At 44.8% G+C, this 24234-nt stretch overlaps 1 protein-coding gene across 2 annotated transcripts in view; it reads right to left on the bottom strand.

The window, feature by feature from the left end:
- The window catches only part of ULK4 (unc-51 like kinase 4), a 951013-nt gene that overhangs the window by 663723 nt on the left and 263056 nt on the right, over positions 1-24234 (bottom strand). For both annotated transcript variants that reach the window (XM_077491567.1, XM_077491568.1), the window contains exon 19: positions 23450-23533. In XM_077491567.1, coding sequence (XP_077347693.1) covers positions 23450-23533 — 84 coding nt within the window. The remainder of the gene's footprint in view (positions 1-23449; positions 23534-24234) is intronic.

Raw genomic sequence — 24234 nt, 5'->3', positions numbered from 1 at the left:
CAGCCACTCAGACTCTGACTAACATGTTTGAAGTACATCTTCAGGTCATGTTGAGCACACGTGCAAACACATGCCCCAGGGGCTCCCGGTCATTTCAGCAATTTAAGCCTACCTGAATGTCTGACCGTCATCAGCGTCCCTCTTATGCAGGTCTCACTGGGAACAGAATCTCCAGACTTCCATTCATTTGGTGGACTGGAGTAAGCCTGGACAATAAAGGCCAAATATTTTTTCAACACCGATATGCTTGAGGCTGCTCATAAGGCCCTCCTGAGGTGGTACTAGGTCTCCGCCCGGGTTGTACATGCATTACCCCAGGTGTAGTGACAGATGCTTTTGAAATTGTGGATAACGGGGGGAAGTATGCACACTTAGTGGTTCTGTCCGAGATTGGTAGGATTCTGGTCGAGGGTGTTCGGACTACTCCAGGTTCTATTTCATGTGACTGTGCGCAAGGATGTCAAGTTGGTTCTTCTGCATTGTCCTATACATGGCATATATGCTTCCCAACATAGGGTGGCCATCTATCTCTTTATCCCAGCTAAATGGACTATTGCCCAGGTCTGGAAGACCCCATGTGTTGTCTTACAGGGGCAAAGGCGGGGATGACTACTCTGATGCTCAATCAGCAAATGTCCAGTATTTTGAGACATTCACACTCCTTCATTCCTTAAGGTTTGGGAACCTTTCTTCTTTCTCTACTTTCCCTGGTCAATTTTCCTTCCTTCACTATCTCTCTGCTTTCCTCTTCTGGTCTCAGCCCTTCCTTCTCTGAGCTGGCCGCTCAGCTGTTGGCTAATTGCCAGCTCCTATCTCTCCACAGTGACTCCCCTGTTGATATCCTGCTAGTCAGTCCTGCCTACTTAAGCCGTCCAGTCCAGATGACCTCTGCCTTCACCTTGGTCACATCTCTAGAGACACTTTCCTGTGTTCCTGTTAAAGATTTGCTGTTCTACTACGCTGTTCTGCGGCTCCCTGACGTTTTGGCATGTCTCACTATTCGTTCCGGTTCCTGAACTCCGGTACAACCTGTGCTACAGGTCATCCCTGTTGCTGCTCCAGTCTCTGTGCAGGCACTTGAGTATTACCTCTATAAGAGGCATGTCTGGTTCCACTCCACTTTCCCAGCGATTTGAGGGCGATCCAGTCCAATGCAGATGGTTTCTCAACCAGGTTTAGATATACTTTGAGATGCTGCCCCATGTGTTTCCCACTGGTAGAAGTAAAGTAGGTTTTGTGATATCTTTGCTTTCTGAGAGAGCCTTGGCCTGAGCAAACTCTCTATGGGAGATGCAACAAAAATTGTGGTCCTGAGTTACCCTGAGTTTATGGCTTCTTTTAAAAGGATATTTGATGTTCCCGCACGCTCTGCTTCTGCTGCCAAGTGCCTCATGTCCATCACACTCCAAGAACTGTTGCCGATTATGCCATTGAATTCCGTACTCTGGCAGCAAAGGTTGCGTGGAACAATGAGGCCCTTGTGGCTGCTTTTTCTCACGGTCTCTCGGATGTCATCAAGGGTGGATGAGATAGCAGCCCGAGAGATACCCACTAAGCTGGAGAAGTTGATCACATTTGCCATCCTCATTAACTCCAGACTCAGAGAAAGACTCTCCTTTAAAGGAGTGCTTGTGGAAGCCTCCTGTACATTTGTCTCCAAGCTTTGCAGTCCCACCCTCACCCCCCATGCCTCCTGGTACTGATTTGGTAGTGAAGATGAACCCATGCACTTGGGCTTTACGCATCTCTCTGCGGATGAGAGAACCCTTAGGAGGAGGAAGAGATTGTGCCTTTATTGTGACCAGGCAGGTCACTTTTTGAAGTCTTCTTCTACCCATCCAGGGAATGACCGAACCTTGAGGTCCTGTTATGGACAGACCTTAGGTGGCATTGTTTCGTACCCAGTTATCCTGAAGGATAAGCACCTGGTTTTGGTTACCCTTTCTTGGACTGAGTTGTCCGTCAAGATACAGTCTCTAATCGACTCTGGGGCTTCAGGGCTGTTCATTGATGCTGCTTTTGTATCGAAGCACTTGTTTCTGCTACAGCTGCATGACACTCCACTTTCCATTGAGGCTCTTGACGGGAGACCTCTACAGCCTCCATGTAACACATGAGACTGTTCCATTGCCCATGGCCACAGGGGCTCTTCACCATGAGATATTCCATTTCCAAGTTATTTCCTCACCTAATTTTCTGCTGGCTATTGGTTATCCATGGCAACAGAGGCACAATCCCTCTTTTGATTGGCTCAGTGCTGAGGTTCTCTCCTGGTCGCCACAATGCAGTAACACATGCTTCCAGAAGGTAGCCAAGGTCCTGTGCACCTCTTCACTCTCCTCCCTGCCGGAGGAGTATCACGTTTTTAGTCATGTCTTTGACAAAGGTCAAGCCGGTAGTTTGTCTTCACACCGGTCGTATGATTGCGCAATTGACCTTCAACCTGCCATACCCCCTCGTGGCCAGGGTTACCCTTTGTCAGTCTTGGAGGATAAGGCCATGGGAGGAGTATATTGCAGACACACTTTCTTGAGCTTTCATCTGCAAATCTTCATCCCCTGCTGGTGCTGGTTTCTTCTTTGTGAAGAAGAAGTGTGGTGAACTGAGACCTTGTATCCATTATAGGGGTCTCAATTGTTTCACAATTTAGAATGCCTATCCAGTTCAGTTGATTACAGAGTTTTTTGACCGCCTCAAGGGAGCAACGGTTTTCATGAAGCTTGATTTGAGAGTGTTTAATACCAGAACAGGCCATTATGAGTACCTTGTAATGCCTTTTGGCCTTTGTAACGCCAGGCAGCGTTCCAGGAATTTATCAATGATGCCCTCCGAAATTTGTTGCAGTTATGTGTGGTGGTTTATCTTGACGGTATCCTCATATTTCCAAGTCCCTGGAGAACCACCACACAGATGTCTGTCCTGTGCTTCAGAAACTAAGAGAAAACAATCTCTATTGGAGAAGTGTGAATTCCATTGTGAACAGGTTATGTAATTTCCACTGCTGATTTAATCTACAGTGGCCCCTACCCGTGGGTTTACGTCCTGTGCAGCGTGTAACTGATAAGACCAGAGAGGATGTTAACCCACAGAGTTGGTCTCCGGGGTCCATTAAGAGGCTGCCTTTGTTTCTGTTCCTGTGTTGGCACATTCTGATGCTACGTTACCTTTTATCCATGAGGTTGATGCTTCTGAGCCTGGAGTTTGGCGCCCTTCTGTCTCAACGTCCTACCTCTGAGAGCACTATGCATCCTTGTGGCTACTTTTCCAAGAAATTGTCACCTTCAGAGTGCAATTATGAGATTGGTGACAGAAAGTTGTTAGCAATCATTTTAGCCCTGAAAGAATGGAGACATCTCTTTGAAGGTACCACTGTGCCGATTCTCATTCTTACTGACCATAAGAATCTCACATTCTTGTCTGAGGCTAAATGCCTCTCTCCCAGAAGGACGCAACGGGCTCTTTTTTGGTCTAGTTTCAATTACATTGTCTCTGGTACTAAGAACGTAAGGACTGACACTTTGGGACAACAATTTTCCTCCACTTCCAAGATAGAGTCGGTTCCAGTTTCTTTGATTCCTCCTGATCGCATTTTGGCTGCGGTTCGCACCAGTCTCACTTCTCCTTTGGGTGACAAAATTCTTGCTACTCAGGTCCATGCTCCTCCTTGTGACCACTGCTTTGTCCCAGAGAGTCTCAGCACTGCCGTGCTCCAGACTTACTATTCTCCCAAGGCTGCTGATCACCCTGGGAAGAATCAACTCTTTTAGGGCATCCAGTCCAGATGACCTCTGCCTTCGCCTTGGTCACATCTCTACACTCTCCTGTAATCCTGTTAAAGACTTGATTGGCTTACAGTCCTTCTGGCTCCAGATCCTGCTTGCTATTCTTCTACAATGTGCTCTGGTTCCCTAACGTTTTGGCTTGTCTAACTATCCAATCTGGTTTCTGAACTCTTGCTATGTTTTGACTATGTTTACTCCGTTTATCTTTTTTATTATTATTATTATTATTATTATTAAACAAGTGTGATTTAACTGTACTTCTGTCTCAGTCTGATTCATGGTTTCTGACAATACCTTTTGGGCGCTAGCTCCAAGGCAGCCTGGTCCTATGGTTAAGTTTCCTTTTATTGGTTTTTGTCAGTTGTCATCCCTATGGCTTAGTGTTAAAATATATTAGCTATCATGTATATGGCTTTCTCTAGTTCCTACATAACCTATTCTATACCTTGCCCCTGCATGGGTAATTTATTTGCTTTTCTTTGTTTTTGTTGAAACACAATAAAATATTAAAACAGAATAAAATATTGATACAGAAGAACATTTTCAGGGGGCAGTTCTTGCATTGAGGTTTTCAAGCCACTCTTTTACAGTTTTGGGTCTGTGGTTGGAGTTCTTTTTATTGCTAAAAGACAAATCACCCTAGGCCCAGTTTTTTTTTTTCTCTTTTTGGCAGTCTGTATCACATGATTTAGTCACTTCCGGTTTCATATCGTAGTTTCATAGTTAATAAGGTTGAATAAAGACACCAGTCCATCCAGTTCAACTTGAGTGAGTGTCTACAATTGCCCCTATCCCTGTACATTGCACACTCACATCAGTCCCTACCCTCAAGGAGTCCACAATCCAAGGCCCCCATTCATATACTAGGGCCAATTTTGGACAGAAGCCAATTAACCTACCTGCATGTCTTTGGATTGTGGGAGGAAACCGGAGTACCCGGAGGAAATATATCCACTATTTCCTGGCTGCTATGACCAGGGCTAACATCTAACCGAACAGATCTGTACTCGGTTAGATGCTATAAAGGGCAGGGGAGACACTGGGGTCTATTAGACTCCTAATGTCTCCAAAAATAATACCTGTCACCTGCACAATGCCATCACATGGGGGTTTATTAACAAGATCTATAGCTATCTATATATATCTATCTAGATAGATATAGATAGATATCTATCTATAGATCGATAAATACCTTCCCTTTTAGATTGTAAGTTCTAAGGAGCAGGGTCCTCTGATTCCTACTGTATTAAAGTTTATTGTATTTGTACTCTCTACTCTCAACATTGTGAAGTACTGCATAAACGGTTGATGCTATATAAATCCTGTATAATAATAATATTATTATTAACCCATTAGCGCCATGCATGCACACATATGTGGCCTCAGCTTTCAGGGGTTATACCCTTTTTTAGAACGGGCATTACATTTGGTGCCATTCAAAGTGTTTTGTTATATCTGTTTAATAGGTGCAAAAAGAACCTTTTTGATTTTGCCAGATTGCCAAAAGTTCTGTGAGCTTAAAACTTCCTGTGCTGTCTGCCTGCAAACAAGGAGGAGTTATGGAAATTTTTAGGGGGCAGAAGATGCAGAGAGGTCTGTGTTCTTTGTTATCTATCAGGAGTTCAATAGGTAGGGCTGACCACACATGCTTATGAATTCAGAGGTGTGTAGTCATTACAAAGAGGAGCATACCATATTTCTCTTGTTTTCTGTACTTATGTATATACCATATGTTTAACTGGATAAAACATGGGAAATGTGCATGTGTTCCAGAAATACACTTCATATGATATTTTTTATTTTACCTTGACCTACATTATAACTAATATTATGACACTGGAAAAGAACTGGCTACACTATTTATGAATTGGGAGCCTTATAAAAAAAAACGGTAAAGTATTCCTATGCAGTGACTTTTAATTCTAATTATTTAAATCTCGAAAGAGATCCATTTTCAATTGAATGCCAGAAAAGAATGTAAATGGAGCTTAGTGTACATTCAAAATTGTCATGAGAACAAGGAAGGTAAGAAGCCTTTATTGCAGAGACAAAATAGTTCTCTTCTGCAGAAAAAGAGAAATTCCTGCTTGCAGATTTTTGAATGGAGGGCCTTCCGCTTTAATAAGAGGTATTGCTGCTTAAAGCGGGAGTCCGCGTTTTTTTTTTTTTTTTAAAAGCCAGCAGCTACAAATACTGCAGCTGCTGACTTTTAAAATAGTGACACTTACCTGTCCAGCGCGCCCACGATGTCGGCACCCGAAGCCGATCTCTCGATCGTCTCTCGGGTGCTGCCGCGCCATCTTGGGTATGGGAATCAGGAAATGGAGCCTTTCGGCTTCATTTCCCGGTTCCCTACTGCGCATGCGCGAGTCGCGCTGCGCAATAAGGATGGACCCGCTGCCTCTGGGAACTGTGTATTTCCCAGCAGGCAGTGGGGGACTTTCGGAAAGGGGCGTAATCTACGCCCCTTTCCGCAGAGAGCTATCCCGGAAGTGGGTGCAGATACCTGTACTGTACAGGTACCTGCACCCCCTCCCCCCTGAAAGGTGCCAATTGTGGCGCCGGAGGGGGGGAGGGTTCCGATGAGCGGAAGGTACACTTTAGGGTGGACCTCCGCTTTAACATATGTAAAAAATGAAATACAAACAATCAAATGAATGTATAATGAAATGTACATGATTTATGAAATGTGGTTATATAGAATGGAAACCAAATGTATTTTCTTAAGGAATAAAAAGAAAAAATATAAAAAAAAAAAAAAAAATTAAAATCACTAACGAGCGGAATGTCCGACAGAAAAAGTCAGACGGAAGCTTTTCATCGTATAATCCGATCGTGTATGGGTCTCCTGTGACTTTTTTTTCCCGAAAATTCTGAAATAGAAATAGAACACGTTCAAAATATTTCCGACGGAACCAATTCCTATTGGGAAAATCGCTTGTCTGTATGCTGTTCCGATGGACCAAAAACGGCGCATGCTCTGAAGCAAGTACAAGATGGAAGTTATTGGCTACTGGCTATTGAACTTCCCTTTTCTAGATCCCGTCATAAGTGTTGTACGTCACCACGTTCTTGATGGTCAGACTTTGGTGTGATCGTGGGTAGGCAAGACAGTTTCAGCGGAATTCCGTCGGAACTCTGTCGGAAAAACCTTTAGAGTTTATTCTGATGGGAAAACCAATCGTGTGTACAGGGCATACGGCTGTTCACACCTAGGCAGTTTTCTGCTGTAAGCCTCAGCTCTAAAAACGCCCAACAAGACAAATCATATTCATTTCAATGGCCCCTGTTCACATCTGAGCATTTTGTCATCTGAAGAAATACGCCTGAAGCTCAAAAAAGTACAGAAGCTTCTCTTTTGGCAGATTACAGGCGTTTTCTGCTTTTTATATTGGTGACCTTTTGACCTGTACAAAATTGCGGCAAAAATCATGCAAATTTCTGCGTGAAAACAAAATGCCTAGGTGTGAACAGAGCCTAACAATTAAATTGTGCTGCAGTGCACAATTAATCATGAGTCTTTTTTAAAGAATGATTAATGTTATGGTCTATAGTCCTATACATTTTATTTTGAGACACTAGGGAAAAGAATAAGGAGAAGACAGTGGAAGGAGAGATTTGTCCCAAATTGTATAGGTTATAGCCCAACTTTTTTTTTCCCCCATTCGATGGGGCTGTGACTACACTACAAAGGTCAACTGCTCATTTTTGTATGGTTAACTGGAGAACAGAGACATACCTAATCATCCGATCCTCTCAAAACAAGACTGGTCCCCACGTGCCCTGTTCCCCCACGGTCTAGCGGTTTTGTTAGGTGGACTGTTCCTGACATCATCACACCCATAGACCTACTCTGGATATAAAAACGTCAGGAACAGTCCACCTCTGTATTGTGGAGAACACAGTTTGCTGGTGGAGTGGAAGATAAGGGGAGTGTAATCTTTCTCCAATCCCCTAGACAAAAACGAGCAGTTGACCCATAGCACAGCCCCACTGCATTGGATTTATTTATTTATTTTCCCCAGGAGTTAGGCTTTAAATCTTAAGGTCCAGAGGTGATAGTAAGCAGTGTTCCAACAAGGAATGGAACCGGACTGCATATTCACTAAAGGTGGAGTTGCACAAGGGTTGTTACATTTTGGAAAGACAATTAATGCAAAAGAAGTGGTGATTAGAGGATCACATTGTATGAAAAAACAATTTAAATTACAATTCTGAAATATTCTGAAGAAGTTATGAAGAACTGAGAGACTTAAAATGATTCCTGGTGGGATTAAAGTACACTAAAATAGATTACTATTGATTTTATGTGCTGTGTGAATGTGAACTCCCCCTGAACCAAAACATGGCCATCCATCTGCTTTCTGATTGCCATAGGAACAGCAAGCAGGAGGACCAATGCTTATCCAAAGCCACTACTAAAGGGTACCGCTTTGCCACCTGCAAGAGCAAATGTCCTCGGTGGAGGAGAGTTAGTAGTCAATAACAGCAGGTACCACTGAAAAGGGCATTACATGCTCCCCTCGGCATGCGTGCCAGGCATTGCTGACCCCTGGTCCAACATACAGCATGCTCTAGATAGATGTAACAACATGCACGGAATTATTGTATTAAAAAAAAATATATACATCTTCTTAATGCTTTACCATTTTTTGCTGTCAGGCCCTGCTCTCTACTTTTAAAGTGGCCAGACCATTTTTTTTTTTCAATTTTGCCATTTTTTTTTAATTTTTCACTTTCAGCTTTCAGAAATTCTTAAACAATCCCCAAACCACACATTTTCTGAAAGCACAGGACCAGTAGAATAAAAAGGTACTACTGATTTTTTAGGCACCATGATATATTTGTGCAAATGTTTATCAAATCTATATTTTAACAAAAAATTACACCAAAATCATTATTCGCACACAAACACAACATAGCTTCCAACATTTCTGCTAAGGCCTCGTTCACACGGGGTGTTTAAAGAGTATGCCCTTGGAGGGCCATGTTTACCCACACTGGGGTGCACAGGTGTTCCATGCATCCCTGTGTAGGCAGTCCCATTGAAATAAATGAGGACGCAGCAAGCTGCAGGGGCACAGCCACTACTTCTAAATCTGACATTAACCACTAGGCGTCCGTGCTATAGCCGAAAGACGGCTGCAGCGCAGACGCCAATTTCCGGGAGGAGGTCCCTGGACGTCCCTCCTGTTTACTTCCGTGATGCGCGCTCCCGCAAGCACGCATCGGGGAAATTATGTGCTGGCCATGTCCCTTGGACACAGCCAGTCACAGATAGCTGTAAATGGCCAATCACAGCGGCCGTTTACAGCGCGATTGGCGTGTCCAATGAGAGATGATCTCATATATAAACATATGAGATCATCTCTCATCGCCGGCTCTCCCTCCTCACACAGACAGTGTGTCCCCACTGCCATCTGTCATCAGTGCCATCTGTCCCCAGTGCCACCTGTCAGTGCCATCTGTCCCCAGTGCCACGTATAAGTGCCATCTGTCATCGGTGCCACGTATAAGTGCATCTGTCATCAGTGCCACATCAGTGTCACGTGTCATCAGTGCCACATAGTGCCATCTGTCATCAGTGCCACATCAGTGTCATGTGTCATCAGTGCCACATATTAGTGCCATCTGTCATCAGTGCCACGTATCAGTGCCATCTGTCAGTGCCACCTGTCAGTGTCACGTGCCATCTGTTATCAGTGTCACGTGTCCTCAGTGGCACGTATCAGTTCCATCTGTCATCAGTGTCACATGTCATCAGTTCCACGTATTAGCGCCATCTGTCATCAGTGCCACATATTAGTGCCACGTGTCATCAGTGTCACATATTAGTGCCACGTGTCATCAGTGCTACATATTAGTACCATGTGTCATCAGTGGCATGTATAAGTGCCACATGTCACCAGTGCTACATATTTGTGCCATGTGTCATCAGTGTCACATATTAGGGCCATCTGTCCCCCAGTGCCACGTATAAGTGCCATCTGTCACAAGTGCCACGTATAAGTGCATCTGTCATCAGTGCCACATCAGTGTCACGTGTCATCAGTGCCACATAGTGCCATCTGTCATCAGTGCCACATCAGTGTCACGTGTCATCAGTGCCACATATTAGTGCCATCTGTCATCAGTGCCACGTATCAGTGCCACCTGTCAGTGTCACGTGCCATCTGTTATCAGTGTCACGTGTCCTCAGTGGCACGTATCAGTTCCATCTGTCATCAGTGTCACATGTCATCAGTTCCACGTATTAGCGCCATCTGTCATCAGTGCCACATATTAGTGCCACGTGTCATCAGTGTCACATATTAGTGCCACGTGTCATCAGTGCTACATATTAGTACCATGTGTCATCAGTGGCATGTATAAGTGCCACATGTCACCAGTGCTACATATTTGTGCCATGTGTCATCAGTGTCACATATTAGGGCCATCTGTCCCCCAGTGCCACGTATAAGTGCCATCTGTCACAAGTGCCACGTATAAGTGCATCTGTCATCAGTGCCACATCAGTGTCACGTGTCATCAGTGCCACATAGTGCCATCTGTCATCAGTGCCACATCAGTGTCACGTGTCATCAGTGCCACATATTAGTGCCATCTGTCATCAGTGCCACGTATCAGTGCCACCTGTCAGTGTCACGTGCCATCTGTTATCAGTGTCACGTGTCCTCAGTGGCACGTATCAGTTCCATCTGTCATCAGTGTCACATGTCATCAGTGCCACGTATTAGCGCCATCTGTCATCAGTGCCACATATTAGTGCCACATGTCATCAGTGCTACATATTAGTACCATGTGTCATCAGTGGCATGTATAAGTGCCACGTGTCACCAGTGCTACATATTTGTGCCATGTGTCATCAGTGTCACGTATTAGTGCCATCTGTCATCAGTGCCACGTATCAGTACCATCTGTCATCAGTGCCACATCATTGTCACGTGTCATTGTCCTGGTACTCCAGGGCCTTCAAAAGTGTAATAGGTAGTCAAAAAGTTAGATGTGTAATTTATGCTCCTAGAACACGTGATGGTGCTCCCTGCATTTTGGGCCTCTCTGAGTGGCTAAGCTGTGGAAAAGTCCCACACATGTGGTATTGTAATATTCAGGAGGAGTAGCATAATTTATTTTGGGGTATCATTTGTGGTATACACATGCCATGTGAGAGAAATAACCTATTACAATGACAATTTTGTGGGGGGAAAAAAATCTTCATTTTGCAAAGAATTGTGGGAAAAAATGACAACATCAAAAACCTCACCATGCCTCTTACTAAATATCTTGGAATGTATACTTTCCAAAAAGGGTTTATTTGGGGGGTATTTGTACTTTCCTGGCTTGTTCGGGTCACAAGAAATGATATAGGCCGCCAGCACATCAGGTGTGATCATTTTTTTATGATTTGCACCACAGTTTGTGAACTCTATAACTTTCACAGAGACCAAATAATATCCACAAATGTGGGTTATTTTTTACCAAAGATATGTAGCAGTATAAATTGTGGCCAAAATGTATGAAGAAAAATTAATAATTAGCAAAGTTTTATCCCAGAAACAAAGAAAATGTTGTTTTTTAAAAAAAATTGTCGGCCTTTTTCATTTATAGCACAAAAAATAAAAAACCCAGAGGTGATCAAATACTGCCAAAAGAAAGCTCTATTTGTATGAAAAAAATGACAAAAAATTCATTTGGTTACAGTGTTACATGACTGAGTAATTATCATTCAAAGTGTGAGAGCGCTGAAAGCTGAAAATTGGTCTGGTCATGAGGGGGGATTAAGTGCCCAGTTGTCAAGCGGTTAAAGCAGGCACCCAGCCAAAAATGCAAACAGTGTGAATTTGCGAACGCGCACCCAGACAGATGTCAAATTGGGAGCAGCTGTGTCCCAGGGGAGATTGGAACAGGGGGCAAATAAGAGCAGGGGGGTGTGTTAGAGAAGGTGTAGGGAGCAGCAGCAGGGGCAGCAGTGGAGCGGCAGAAAACGGGAGGGTTAACATTTTAGGTGAATAGATGCTATCAGAGGCTCGTTAGTCATTGATCACAGCTATTCCTTTACTAAGCAGAGTCCGCTCATTAGTTCTAACCCAAGTCGATGGTCACTGAAGTGATCATGCGCTTACAGCAGACAGAGGAATGCCGTTGACGTAAAACTTACTGAGTTAGCTAGCAGGAAGCAGTTCTATGCAACTGTAGGTTGAGCTGATATAGCCCTTTATGGACCTTCCCTGTAGTGCAGGGATATGCAATTAGCAGACCTCCAGCTGTTGCAGAACTACCAGTCCCATGAGGCATAGCAAGACTCTGACAACCACAAGCATGACACCCAGAGGCAGAGGCATGACGGGACTTGTAGTTTTGCAAGAGCTGGAGGTCCACGAATTGCATATCCCTGCTGTAGTGCATTCCCTGTTAGTGAGAGCTTACATGCAGCGATCTGGCACTGCATATCCTTTCATTAAACAAGTCCAGACTAGATAAGCATGGAGTATAGACTCATATGTTGGAAGACCTCACAAGTGGGCCTTTAGGTAGCTATTTGCACAGAGGGAATACACTATGGTGGTTGTCTATAAAGAACAATGTCCCTCAAATAAAAGTTGTCCTTTAAACGCATCCAGTGACTCTATTTTATTATATGTTGCTGTCATTTCTGTGATTTAGTACGCGTCACTGTACTAGTAATATGTCTGTCGCTATTAAAAGAGGGGAAAAAACAATGTCCGTCATATAACCTGCAACTGATTTAAGGTAACATTTATCAACATAAAACTAATTTTATATGATTGTGTATTAATAAAACATCAGCACACTTCCTGTTCAATTACATTGCAAAAGAAACCTGAAGCATCCCATATGTTATCTACATTATTTCAATTGGGTTTACTTCAGGCCATGCGGATTATCATTCATTTATGATTCTCTTGCTAATTCTTTTTCTTCTACCTAGTACATTGTGAAGGCAGCAATACCTATATGAATGGTATAAACAAGAGATATTTCAATACAGTTTTCATGCATTTAAAATCACCCATTAGTAGCCTCTCTCTTACATGGGCAGAGGGAATGGTGTTACTATTGCATAAGTCAACCTTTCTCAAAAATTTTAACATGGAACAATTCTAAAATAATTTTCAGGTCTCAGGGAACCCTTGTGAATCATTACTATATGAACAGCTCATGGTTCATTAGTGTGGTGGTCAGAATGTGCCTTACATTTGTGGTCAGTGGGAGGAATGCTCTCTTACCGATCGCAAAAAAATCCTCATCATCATTGGTGTCAGCGAGTACATATCTTACAGGCAGAAATTGCTATTATAGAAATCTCAAGCAACCTTTGGAGGAACCCTAGAAAGGCTGACATGAGTGCTAGCAAGAATTAACTAAATTTTACTTAAAATTAACATACAGGAATCATGCACATGGACAATTAAAGGTATTTTTAATGCCTACCATAAATCTCCCAGTGTTTTACCGCACCCGGGGATGTGCCACATGCAGTCCGTCAAAAAAAGTGCATCAGCGTTTAACCATGCATGTGGATATGGCAGGCTGAACACAACATAAGCGATTCCCGGGGCACATAAAGGAAGATTTATGCTAGGCTTAAAAATGTGCCTATAATAGTCTGCGTGCATGAACCCAAAAACTTCTTGTGACCAGACAAAAACAACTTTCTGTTAAAAAATAAAAATAAAAAATTACAAAAATCAGTGCAAATGAAAAAATAAAAACATTTACCTCACTACTCTCACTTTCCAACCTGTAGCAATACTTTTACCAGCAATATTCACTTTTATGAGGAGAAGAATTAGTCCTATAATGCACACCAGGAACAGGTTGCTTCAGTTATTCCTTGAGCGGAGGTTGTGAAATGAAGGAAGCACCCCATTCACTTTTTTTTCTTTTTAACACTGTGATATTTTGATCAGTTTGTACTTGTTTTGATGGCAATAATCCCCAAAGATGCATTTTTGAATAGTGCATTTGCTTCTGGAAACTGGTGATCAAGAATTGCTAGGGATCTAGTTCTTCATATTCATTTTCATTATGTTTGTTTTTATTGCATAATCAATTGCATTTTAAAGTGGTAGTAAAGCTGCTTTGTAATTTTTACCTACGGGTAAGCCTATAATAAGGCTTACACGTAGGTAAAATGATTATCTCCTAAAAATGCACAATTTAGGAAATATTCACCCTGGATGCAGCTGGTGATGTCACCAGCGCATGTGCTCTAAATTTCTGGCATACCACGAGCTTTGTGCCGGAACCAATGACATCATCGCGACTCTGGCTACTCACACCACGAGAACCAGGAAGAAAGACTGGGGGAAGATGTCAGCCCTCTCAGCAGTGACAGCGAACCGCTGCAGGGCTTCATTCTAAGATAAGTATTTGATAATATGCTAGTATGCAATGCACACTGGCACATTATGCAATTACTCTACCGGTGTTTTTTTGTTTGTTTTTTTTTTTTTTTTAATTGTCACGGTTTACTATCGCTTTATTGATGTTACAGGAATATGCATTGTTTACTTTTAGACTTTAATCGGGGAGATTTACCAAAACTGGTGAACACAAAATCTGGTGCAGCTGTGCATAGTAGCCAATCAGTTCCTGGGTTTTAGACCTGGTTCACACCATTGCAAATTGTCATACGACTTGAGAGTTGAATAGTCGGCTTTAAACTCACATGAAGTAGCGCAACTTCAAATCCACACTGGTCATTGAATAAAAGCCACAAAGCCACATTGGTGTGAACCAGGACTTATTGTCAAAGTTTAATGGAACAAGCTGAAGTCATAAATTGATTGGTTACTATATGCAGCTGCACCAGATACTATGTGCACCAGTTTTAGTAAATGGCCCCCATGTCTATTTTATAATCCCAACATCATTCGAGCAGCTGCACCTATAGAATGATTTCTTCACCCATGGGGTACATGTGTCAATTACACATTACTTCTGTCTCGCTTGACTACGCAAGTTGAGACATAGACAGACCCAGTTAGGATTTTGCGCCATTTCAAGTTGTAAAGGGACTACATTAGCTATTAAAGCTTAGGATTGTTAGGACATTTTAGATTTTGTTGAGCAGTTCTCTAACAGCTGCTCTGTTCCACACCACTTTTTCAGGAAACATCACAGCAGCACCAACATGGAAAAAAAATTGAAAGAGTCTCCTGCTGAAGACAACCACGTTCCCAGCTTGAGAACTTTGGTCTTTGCTACACACATAGTAAGAGTATTTTTCCAGTTATCTGGCTATTTGGCTTTACAATGACTGCAGATATGGTCCTTTCACACTAGCAAATAAATGCTATATATAGTGATGGACGAACTTCCGACGGGACGTTTAGCGAACGCGGACCGCGAACGCGGCCGATAGTTCGCGGCGAACCTTCGCAAACCTACAGGTCAAATTTGCAGCCACAAAATAATTAATAGCTGTGCAAACATAGTCCCACCACATGGCCAATGACATAACACATGTATGAGGTGAATCTGGGATCGACAACTACAAGCATTCTTTTTTTATATGGGAAATTGTTGCGACAATTCAGGACTGTGGAGCGCATGAAGGCAATGGAGGAGAGGGAAGGTCAGGGACCAGGGTAGGCAAAGAAGAGGGTGCAGGAGATGATCACCAGCAGCGTGACATACAGCAATGACACCTGCACTGTGATAGAGTCATCTGACAACAGCACCGTGATAGAGAGCACTGACATCAGCAGCCTGACATACAGCAATGACACCTGCACCGTGATAGAGTGATCTGACAACAGCACCGTGATAGAGAGCACTGACATCAGCAGCGTGACATAAAGAACTCACACCAGCACCGTGATATACATCACTGACAGCAGCACCGTGATAGAGAGCACTGACATCAGCAGCGTGACATACAGCAATGACACCTGCACCGTGATAGAATGATCTGACAGCAGCACCGTGATAGAGAGCACTGACATCAGCAGCGTGACATAAAGCACTCACACCAGCACCGTGATATACAGCACTGACACCTGCACCGTAAGCAGCCCCAGGAGGAAGTCAGCATAGCACAGGGATGGTGGGAGCCCCTCATAATGAGCATAGCACAGGGATGGTGGGAGCCCCTCATAATAAGCAGCCCCAGGAGGATGTCAGCATAGCACAGGGATGGTGGGAGCCCCTCATCATAAGCAGCCCCAGGAGGATGTCAGCATAGCACAGGGATGGTGGGAGACCCTCATAATAAGCAGCCCCAGGAGGATGTCAGCACAGCACAGGGATGGTGGGAGCCCCTCATAATGAGCATAGCACAGGGATGGTGGGAGCACCTCTAAATATGCACAGCAGAGGTACAGCCCCAGGAGGAAGTCAGCACAGCACAGGGATGGTGGGAGCCCCTCATAATACGCACAGCAGAGGTACAGCCCCAGGAGGATGTCAACACAGCACAGGGATGGTGGGAGCCCCTCATAATATGCACAGCAGAGGTACAGCCCCAGAAGGAAGTCAGCACAGCACAGGGATGGTGGGAGTCCCTCATAATAAGCAGCCCCAGTAGAAATATGACACCGCTCAACCTCTTCAAAGAGGAGGGTACGGGCATATAGTACGGTGTGCTTTTTTTGGACAAGGAAGTGAGCCAAATGAAGAAAGAAGGTCTCTGTGCTCGATTAAAAAAATTGTTTATAGACATATACATGGTCTACTGGTCACATGTGTTGAATTCCTCCGAAATCCAGGCCTCATTCATTTTTAGAAATGTGAGGTAGTTAACACTGTCGTGAGCTAGGCGAGTACGCTTATCGGTCACGATCCCCCCTGCTGCGCTGAACGTCCTTTCGGACAGGACACTGGATGAGGGGCAAGCCAACAGTTCGATTGCAAATTGGGCAAGCTCTGGCCAGAGGTCAAGCCTGCCCACCCAGTAGTCCAGGGGTTCATCACTCCTCAGAGCGTCCACATCGGCCGTTAACCCGATGTAGTCGGACACCTGACGGTCTAGGCGTTCCCTGATGCTGGATCCGGATGACACCTGTCGATGGGTCGGCTGAAAGAATGACCTCATATCCGAAGTCACCAACACATCTTCAAACCGGCCTCTTCTTGCAGGCGCTGTTGGATTGGTACCCGCAACTCCTTCTTTGGGAGTGGGAATTGCTCCTCTGCCAGCGCACGCAAAAGCAGAATGCAGCATTTCTCGAAGCAAGGCCTGGAAGTGCTGCATTCTGACAGCCCACTGTGACGGCGGTAACATTTCCACCATTTTGTGTTCGTACCGGGGGTCTAAGTACGTTGCCACCCAGTACTGGTCCTTGACCCTTATGCTTTTTATACGGGGGTCCCAATTAAAACACTGGAGCATGAAGGCCCCCATTTGCACTAAAGTGGAAGCGGTGTGGTGGCCTGGCTCCTGCTCATCATCCAGGATAATGTCGTCCTCTTCATTCTCCTCTCCCCATCCACACACAACAGGGATCCCAGAAAGGTTTAAAGCATGCTCTTCTTGCTCCTCCTCATCCGCCCTGGCACCATCCTCCTCTGACTCCTCTTCAGACTCCTGTTGTTGACTTGTCTCAGATAGAGTAGCCCCCCCTGGGAATTCATCCAGCATTGCGACTTCCTCATCTTCCCGCTCCTGCTCCTCCACAGCTTGATCAATGACACGACGCAGTGCATGCTCCATAAAGAAGGCATAAGGTACCAATGTCACTGATGGTGCCATGGCTGCGACTGACCAGTTTGGTGATCTCCTCAAATGGGCGCATAAGTCTGCATGCGTCGCACATGAGCAGCCACTGGCACGGTGAAAAAAAACCCAGCTCCCCAGAACCGGTTCTGCCGCAGAGTTCATACAGGTAGACGTTAACTGCACGTTTCTGCTGGAGCAGCCTATCAAGCATATAGAAGGTTGAGTTCCATCGCATCGGGCAATCGCAAATAAGACGTCTGACCGGCAGATTGTGTCGCCGCTGAATGTCAGCAAGGCGAGCCATGGCCGTGTAAGATCTTCTGAAATGGGCCGAGATTTTCCTTGCCTGACGCAAGATGTCCTGGACCCCAGGGTATTTGACAAGGAATCGCTGCACGACCAAGTTTAAGACGTGTGCCATGCATGGCACGTGCGTGATTTTGCCCTGTTTCAATGCGCTAAACAGATTGGCACCGTTGTAACACACCACTTTACCAACTGTCAAATTGAGCAGTGTTAGCCACTGATCTGCCTGTGAACGCAAAGCTGAAAGGAGTGCCGGGCCAGTGTGGCTCTTGGCTTCCAGGCACAACAGACGCAGCACGGCATGGCAACATCTCACCTGGCATGTCGAATAGGTTCTGGGGAGCTTGGGCGGTGCAGCGGAAGAGACGCTAGCAGAGGAAAAGGAGGAGTCAGCCGGGGAGGAGAGGGAGTAGGATGGAGTAGGAGGAGGAGGAGAAGAAGAGTCAGGCCTGCATGCAATCCGTGGCGGTAAAACCAAATCTACACGGGTGCCACGGGTTACATGCTTGACGGCCGTCAGAAGGTTCACCCAGTGGGCAGTAAAAGTGATATACCTTCCCTGCCCGTGTTTGCTAGACCATGTGTCTGTGGTCAGATGTATCTTGGCACCGACACTGTGTGCCAGAGATACATTCACTTGCCGCTGAACATGGCAATATAGCTCTGGGATGCCCTTCTCTGAGAAATACTTGCTTCCTGGGACCTTCCATTGTGGTGTTCCAATGGCCACAAATTTGCAAAAGGCCTCCGAGTCCACCAGTTTATATGGCAGTAGTTGGCGGGCTATCAGTTCTGACAAGCCAGCCGTCAACCGTTGGGCAAGAGGGTTATCCGGCGTCATCATTTTTTTACGCTCGAACATTAGGCCCACGGAAGCCTGCCTTTTTGCAGAAAAACGTGAGCTTGGCGTGATGGAAGGTGGAGTGGAGGACAATTGTGAGGAGAGAGGAGAAGTAGAAGACGAGGCTGGACGGTGAGACCCTGCAGTGTGGCTTTGTGTGTTCCGTTGCTCCCACTCGGCTCGGTGATGGCTGCTCATGTGCCTTCTTAAGGCGGTCGTCCCTAGGTGAGTGTTGGGCTTACCGCGACTAATGCGTTGACTGCAAAGATTGCAGATGGCAACGCTATTGTCAGCAGCGGACACGTTAAAAAAAGCCCACACTGTGGAGCCATGTGCCGGTGTCCTGGGAGTGCCAGATGTGACCGTACATGGTCGATGACTCGCTCCTGATACATTTGCAGTCTGCTTTGTCCCTCCTGTGCAATGTAAGTTATTCCTGCTTCTCCTCCCTATCTGCTGGTCCATATCTCCCTCTGAACTCACCTCCTCTTCCTCTCTTGTGGGCACCCACGTGACATCACTAGACACGTCATCATCAACGTCACCTTCCCCACCGCTATAAGTAGAGATCTCGGAGTAGGCAGCAACACCGGGGACCAACCTCCTCCTTGGGCTGATCTGGGTACTGTCATCAGACTGCTGAGTAGCGGTTGTTGCTGCCTCCTCTTCCTGATCCAATACCAAGAGTGGCTGCGCATCAAAAATGTCTTGATATGGATCGGAAAATAATTCCTGTGACTCAAGCGGAAGGTATGTGGTGGTGGTGGTGGTGGTGTTGTTGGTGGTAGTGTCTTTGGGGGTGCACATAGCAGAGAGTGAAGAAGAGGGTGCAGATCGAGAGGATGAGGAGGGTGCAGAAGAGTAAGGCTGAGCGAGCCACTCAACCAAGTCTGGTGCGTCCTTTAAAGTAATTGAACGCACCTTCTGCAACTTCCCACTTTGTCTCAAGCCTGTTGCTCCTACCCTACCCCTACCACCCCTGCGGAAGGGCCTGCCTCTTCCTCTGCCTGTAATTTTTTTAATTACCCTGTGACAAAACTCTCAGTCCCTATACCGATGAAGGACTGCTGCAGTATAGGGCAGCGGTCAGCAGTAGTGCACCTCAACCCTATGTATTGTGGACCTATACCAGTCCTTATAGAGTAGCAGACTGTACCTCACTCAACCCTATGTACTGTAGTACCCTATACCTTACCAGTCCTTATAAGGACTTTTGTGGACCAAGTAGGTTGTGTGTGAGTGATTAGCAGACTGTACGTCAGTCCCTATACCGATGAAGGACTGCTGCAGTATAGGGCAGTGGTCAGCAGTAGTGCACCTCAACCCTATGTACTGTGGACCGATACCAGTCCTTATAGAATGGCAGACTGTACCTCACTCAACCCTATGTACTGTAGCACCCTAGACAGACCAAGTTACCAGTCCTTATAAGGAGCTTTGTGGAACAAGTGGGTTGTGAATGATTAGCAGACTGCAGCAGAAGGGCAGAAGTCAAGTATAATATTCTTTCTATATTTGGAAGAAAGAATATTATACGTGTACAAGCCTATTACCATACCACTGATACCAGTCCTGAAAAGAACCTTTGTGGAACTAATAGTAACAGCTACTGATTAAACTGACCCTCACTGCCTCACACACTGCTTCCTGCCTGTCCCTATATAAACTGACAAAACAGAGGCTACTGGAACAATAATTGAAATAGCACTTTTGTGGACCTGATAGTAACAGCTAATGACTAAACTGGCTGTCCCTGCAGCACACACCGTCCTGTCCCTTTCTCTAAACTGACAAAAGACACTCAGGCTGCTGCAACAATCACTAGCACAGCACTGCCTATCCTGAACTACACCTAACACCTATACCAGTCCTGAAAAGAACTTTTGTGTACCAAATAGCTAGCCATTTGGGTCACTGTAATCTCTCCCTGCTCCACACAGCAACCTCTCCCTATAGTGACAGAAGAAAGAATGTAAAATGGCTGCCAGATTGGGTGTATTTATAAGTTAGGGGAATGTCCAAGTGTCCATGTGCTGTAATGTCTCAATTGGCTGTCCTGTACCCCATGATGGATGTGTCATCATAGGTCAAAGTTATTTTACACAGTAAACACGTAAGTCCCCAGGGGGGCGAACGGCGCCAATAGTCCGCCGAACGGGCGGACCGCGAACAGCCGAAATTCGCCGTGAAACGACCGCCAGGCGAACCGTTCGGCCATTACTAGCTATATACATTGTGATGTTCCTTTAATATGCATTTTAATGAGCACGGTCTTGCAATTTTATGCATTTCATGTTATCGGTTGTAAAGTGATAGTTCCCTGGAAGGATCAAAATTATTTCAACAACTTATTTTTTAAATCTTTACTTATAATGAAATTGCTTTACATGCGTTCATGTGCTGCACATGTACATAAAACTGTAGTGTAAACAAGGCACACAGAAAACCATTGTATGGTATGAAGGAGCACGAAGGCTCCTCCACACCCTTGCATCCATGCCATGCATGTATCATAGGAAGCAATGTTATTCAATGAGGCTCTTCATATCTACGCAGTGCAGTTTGAAAAATAAGGGATGTCCATTTTTCTGTGCACATTCAGGTGATTTCCGATAAATAAAAAAAATGTATGAAACTATGCTGCAATGCAAGTGACAAAAAAACGGACAAAATCAGACAGATTGGGATAAAGGGCCAATCACAGTAGCCCTTCACCATGTGATCAGCTTTGTCCAATCAAAGCTGGCCACACGTAAACAATGTATAAAGGAAAAACCTGACAGGGCAAAGGGAGTACAGCATTTACACTGATAACCAGGGCACTGATCATTAGTTCTCTAATTATCAGTGCAGCCTATCAGTGCTCACCAGTGCCGCCTCGTCAGTGCTGCCTCGTGAGTGCCCATCAGTGCAGCCTCATCAGCGCACATCAGTCAAGAAAATGTTTGGTCTTTTTTAGTTTATTGACCGGGCCAACGCTAGTAAAAGAGCTGGAAGAAAGTGGAGGTCTGGAAAGAAGAACTGAAGAGAGGGACAAGACCCCCGGAGAGTGGGACAAGACCCCCGGACGGCGGCGGCGACGAAGAAGAAAGCTGGGCTCCTCCACTAGTAAAAGAGCTAGCAGAAGATAGTGGAAGAGTCCGGCGAGAAGAGCCCCGGAGTTGTCCAATAAATTATTTTAAAAACATGTGTTGTGTTTTATTTATTTACACTTTTTTTTTCACCAGGTGAATGGGTAGTATTCATTCACATAGGGTGGGGGGTCGGTATCTGGGGGCCCTCTTATTAAAGGGAGCTCCCGGATTCCGATAAGCCCCCCACCCGCAGGCCTGACAACCAATGGCCAGGGTTGTCGGGAAGAGGCCCTTGTCATCAACATGGGGGCAAGGTGCTTTTGGGTGAGGGGGCCGAAAGGCCCCCCCTTCCCCAAAGGACCCCCTCATGTTGAGGGCGCTCGCTCGTCCCCACCCCCTTTCCTGACCAGCCGGGCTGCGTGCTCGGATAAAGGTCTGATATGGACTTTGGGCGTAGGGCTTTCCCTTTAAGTCCATACCAGGTGACGGGGCCAGCGAGGTGTCAATCTCGCTGATGGAGTCGGCGGCATTGACTTCTTGCGCCAGTCCCGTCTAACTGGAGCCACGTTCAAAATGAACAGACTTGTCTCCGTGTGTGGGCAAGTCCGTTCATTTCAAAAGTCCGGCGGATTGTCCGGCGGACCTAGTCTGCCAGAAAAGTCCAGTCGTGTGTGGTCAGGTCCGCTCGTTCATAAAGTCGGACCTCCGCTGCAAAGTCCGGCAGTTTATCCGCCGGATAGTCCAATCGTCTGTACGCGGCATTAGCTTGAGTTAGTGACTTGGATAAGTATGAATATCCATCCTATTAAACAGTGCTGGTGTTAGTGTGAAAAAAAAGTTAGAAAGTGTTACCAAATAACTATTTACTATGTGTGCAAAGCCTCCATGTCACACGCTGACAGTTAACACACACATTGGCAGCCATCTACATATTCATTAAAGTTTCTTGGAAGTAATCCAAACTCGGAAATGTTTTCCAAAATTATGCATGAGGTTTTACTGTTTTTTTGTCTGGTGTTAAGTCTTTACAATCTTCTCACATTTACTCATCAGCAAACTGTAATCATGTCAAAAGGATAATGTTTATCAAGATTTCTCTAGCCAAAGGTGACAAGCTTTTTGCCCTGGGCTTCGCCGAGAGCAGAAACAATGTCAAGTGGGCTTTTATGAACTACTGAATCAATTTATTTATATAGTGATTCTAAGCTATTCTCATTAATTTCAACTGAGCTGAGGGGACCCTCATTTCAGCTTTAAGCAAATTTGTTTTTTAAGAAACCCTTTACAAAAATATGTGAGATGTGAGCAATTAAAAGCTGAAATTTCTGCACTGGACTCAGGAAATCTGCACTTTCTAAGGCCTCGCAGGAGCCGTTTGTCATACCACAAGCATCCTCAACCTGTGATTTCATTTTATAGCTTCTGAAATCGATGGACCTCTATATGACTGTGGCTTGTTCACTCCCAATCATTTTAGAAGAGTGGTAATAATCAGCTGTATTATTTTGTCTCAGAAGTACATTTAGTTCCTGTGTCTTAGTTTGCCGTTAATTAACAACGTGCTAATTCTAAGCTGTGGGGAAAAGTAAATTTATCTCTTTTTTTTCCATGCAGCGGCCCATTGCCTGCTCAGTGCTATTTAAATTCTGGAGCTATACTTGCTTGACAGGATACTGCACTGCTGCAGGCTACAGTTCTCACATAATGCTGGAGGGGTTATTACAGTGTAGAATTTCTAGGGAGAACAAGAAACCAGACTTACCCCTTCCCGAAGGCATCTCATTAGCACAGTGTAAGCAGCCAAGGGAACAGTCCAGATCTCTCTGGGGTGATCTTTTTTTTCCTCCTGTAATAAAATACAAGGATGAGTGATAAATCACTATAAGCCAAGTTCTCCAGCAAATTGAAGAGTTACAATTATTACACATAGTTTGCAAAGCTTACATTTGCATGCATTAGTATGTTAACAATGACTAAACATTTTAGCACTTATGTTTTTTTATTAAAATGTGATAGTACATTTGCACATTGAAATCAGCAATATGTTTAGCCAATCATTAGTAAAGTTATAACTAGTAACTTTACATTTTCTTATTTATTGAATTTTCAGTAAACATAACATGCTCATGGTTTGCCCACACAGGGGCAGAGCTAAACAGTCACAGAAGACTGAAGAACAAGTACAAATAGGCAACATATAATATTAAATCAGCAAAGGACTAGCCAAACCCAAGGAGGACCAGTAGGAAAGTCAGAGCAAACATTGCATTATTGCCAAGCTGTCCTCGAAGTGGTGACAATCCTCAAAGACTAGGGTGACCAGACATACCAAGTTTCTGGGAATAGCCCCTGGACTGAGGACATTGTCCCTGGACCAAATCTGTCCCCAGATTGTATTTGAACAGGGGCCCTGGCAATTTCAAAGACAGTCAGTGAAGAATTAAAAAATACATTCTGAATTACACCCTCCTGCCCTGCTGCTCCTACTAGCTTAGGGAGGTGTATTTTTATCCATTATCTGTACCCCTTTCTGATGATCATGTGCTG

The sequence above is a fragment of the Lithobates pipiens genome, unplaced genomic scaffold (assembly GCF_037356315.1).
Source record: "Lithobates pipiens isolate NorthernLeopardFrog02 unplaced genomic scaffold, aLitPip1_a1.2 Scaffold_19, whole genome shotgun sequence".
NCBI classification, from domain to species: domain Eukaryota; kingdom Metazoa; phylum Chordata; class Amphibia; order Anura; family Ranidae; genus Lithobates; species Lithobates pipiens.
The sequence above is the reverse complement of the archived record's forward strand: the minus strand, read 5'-3'. Positions and strand labels throughout refer to the sequence as shown.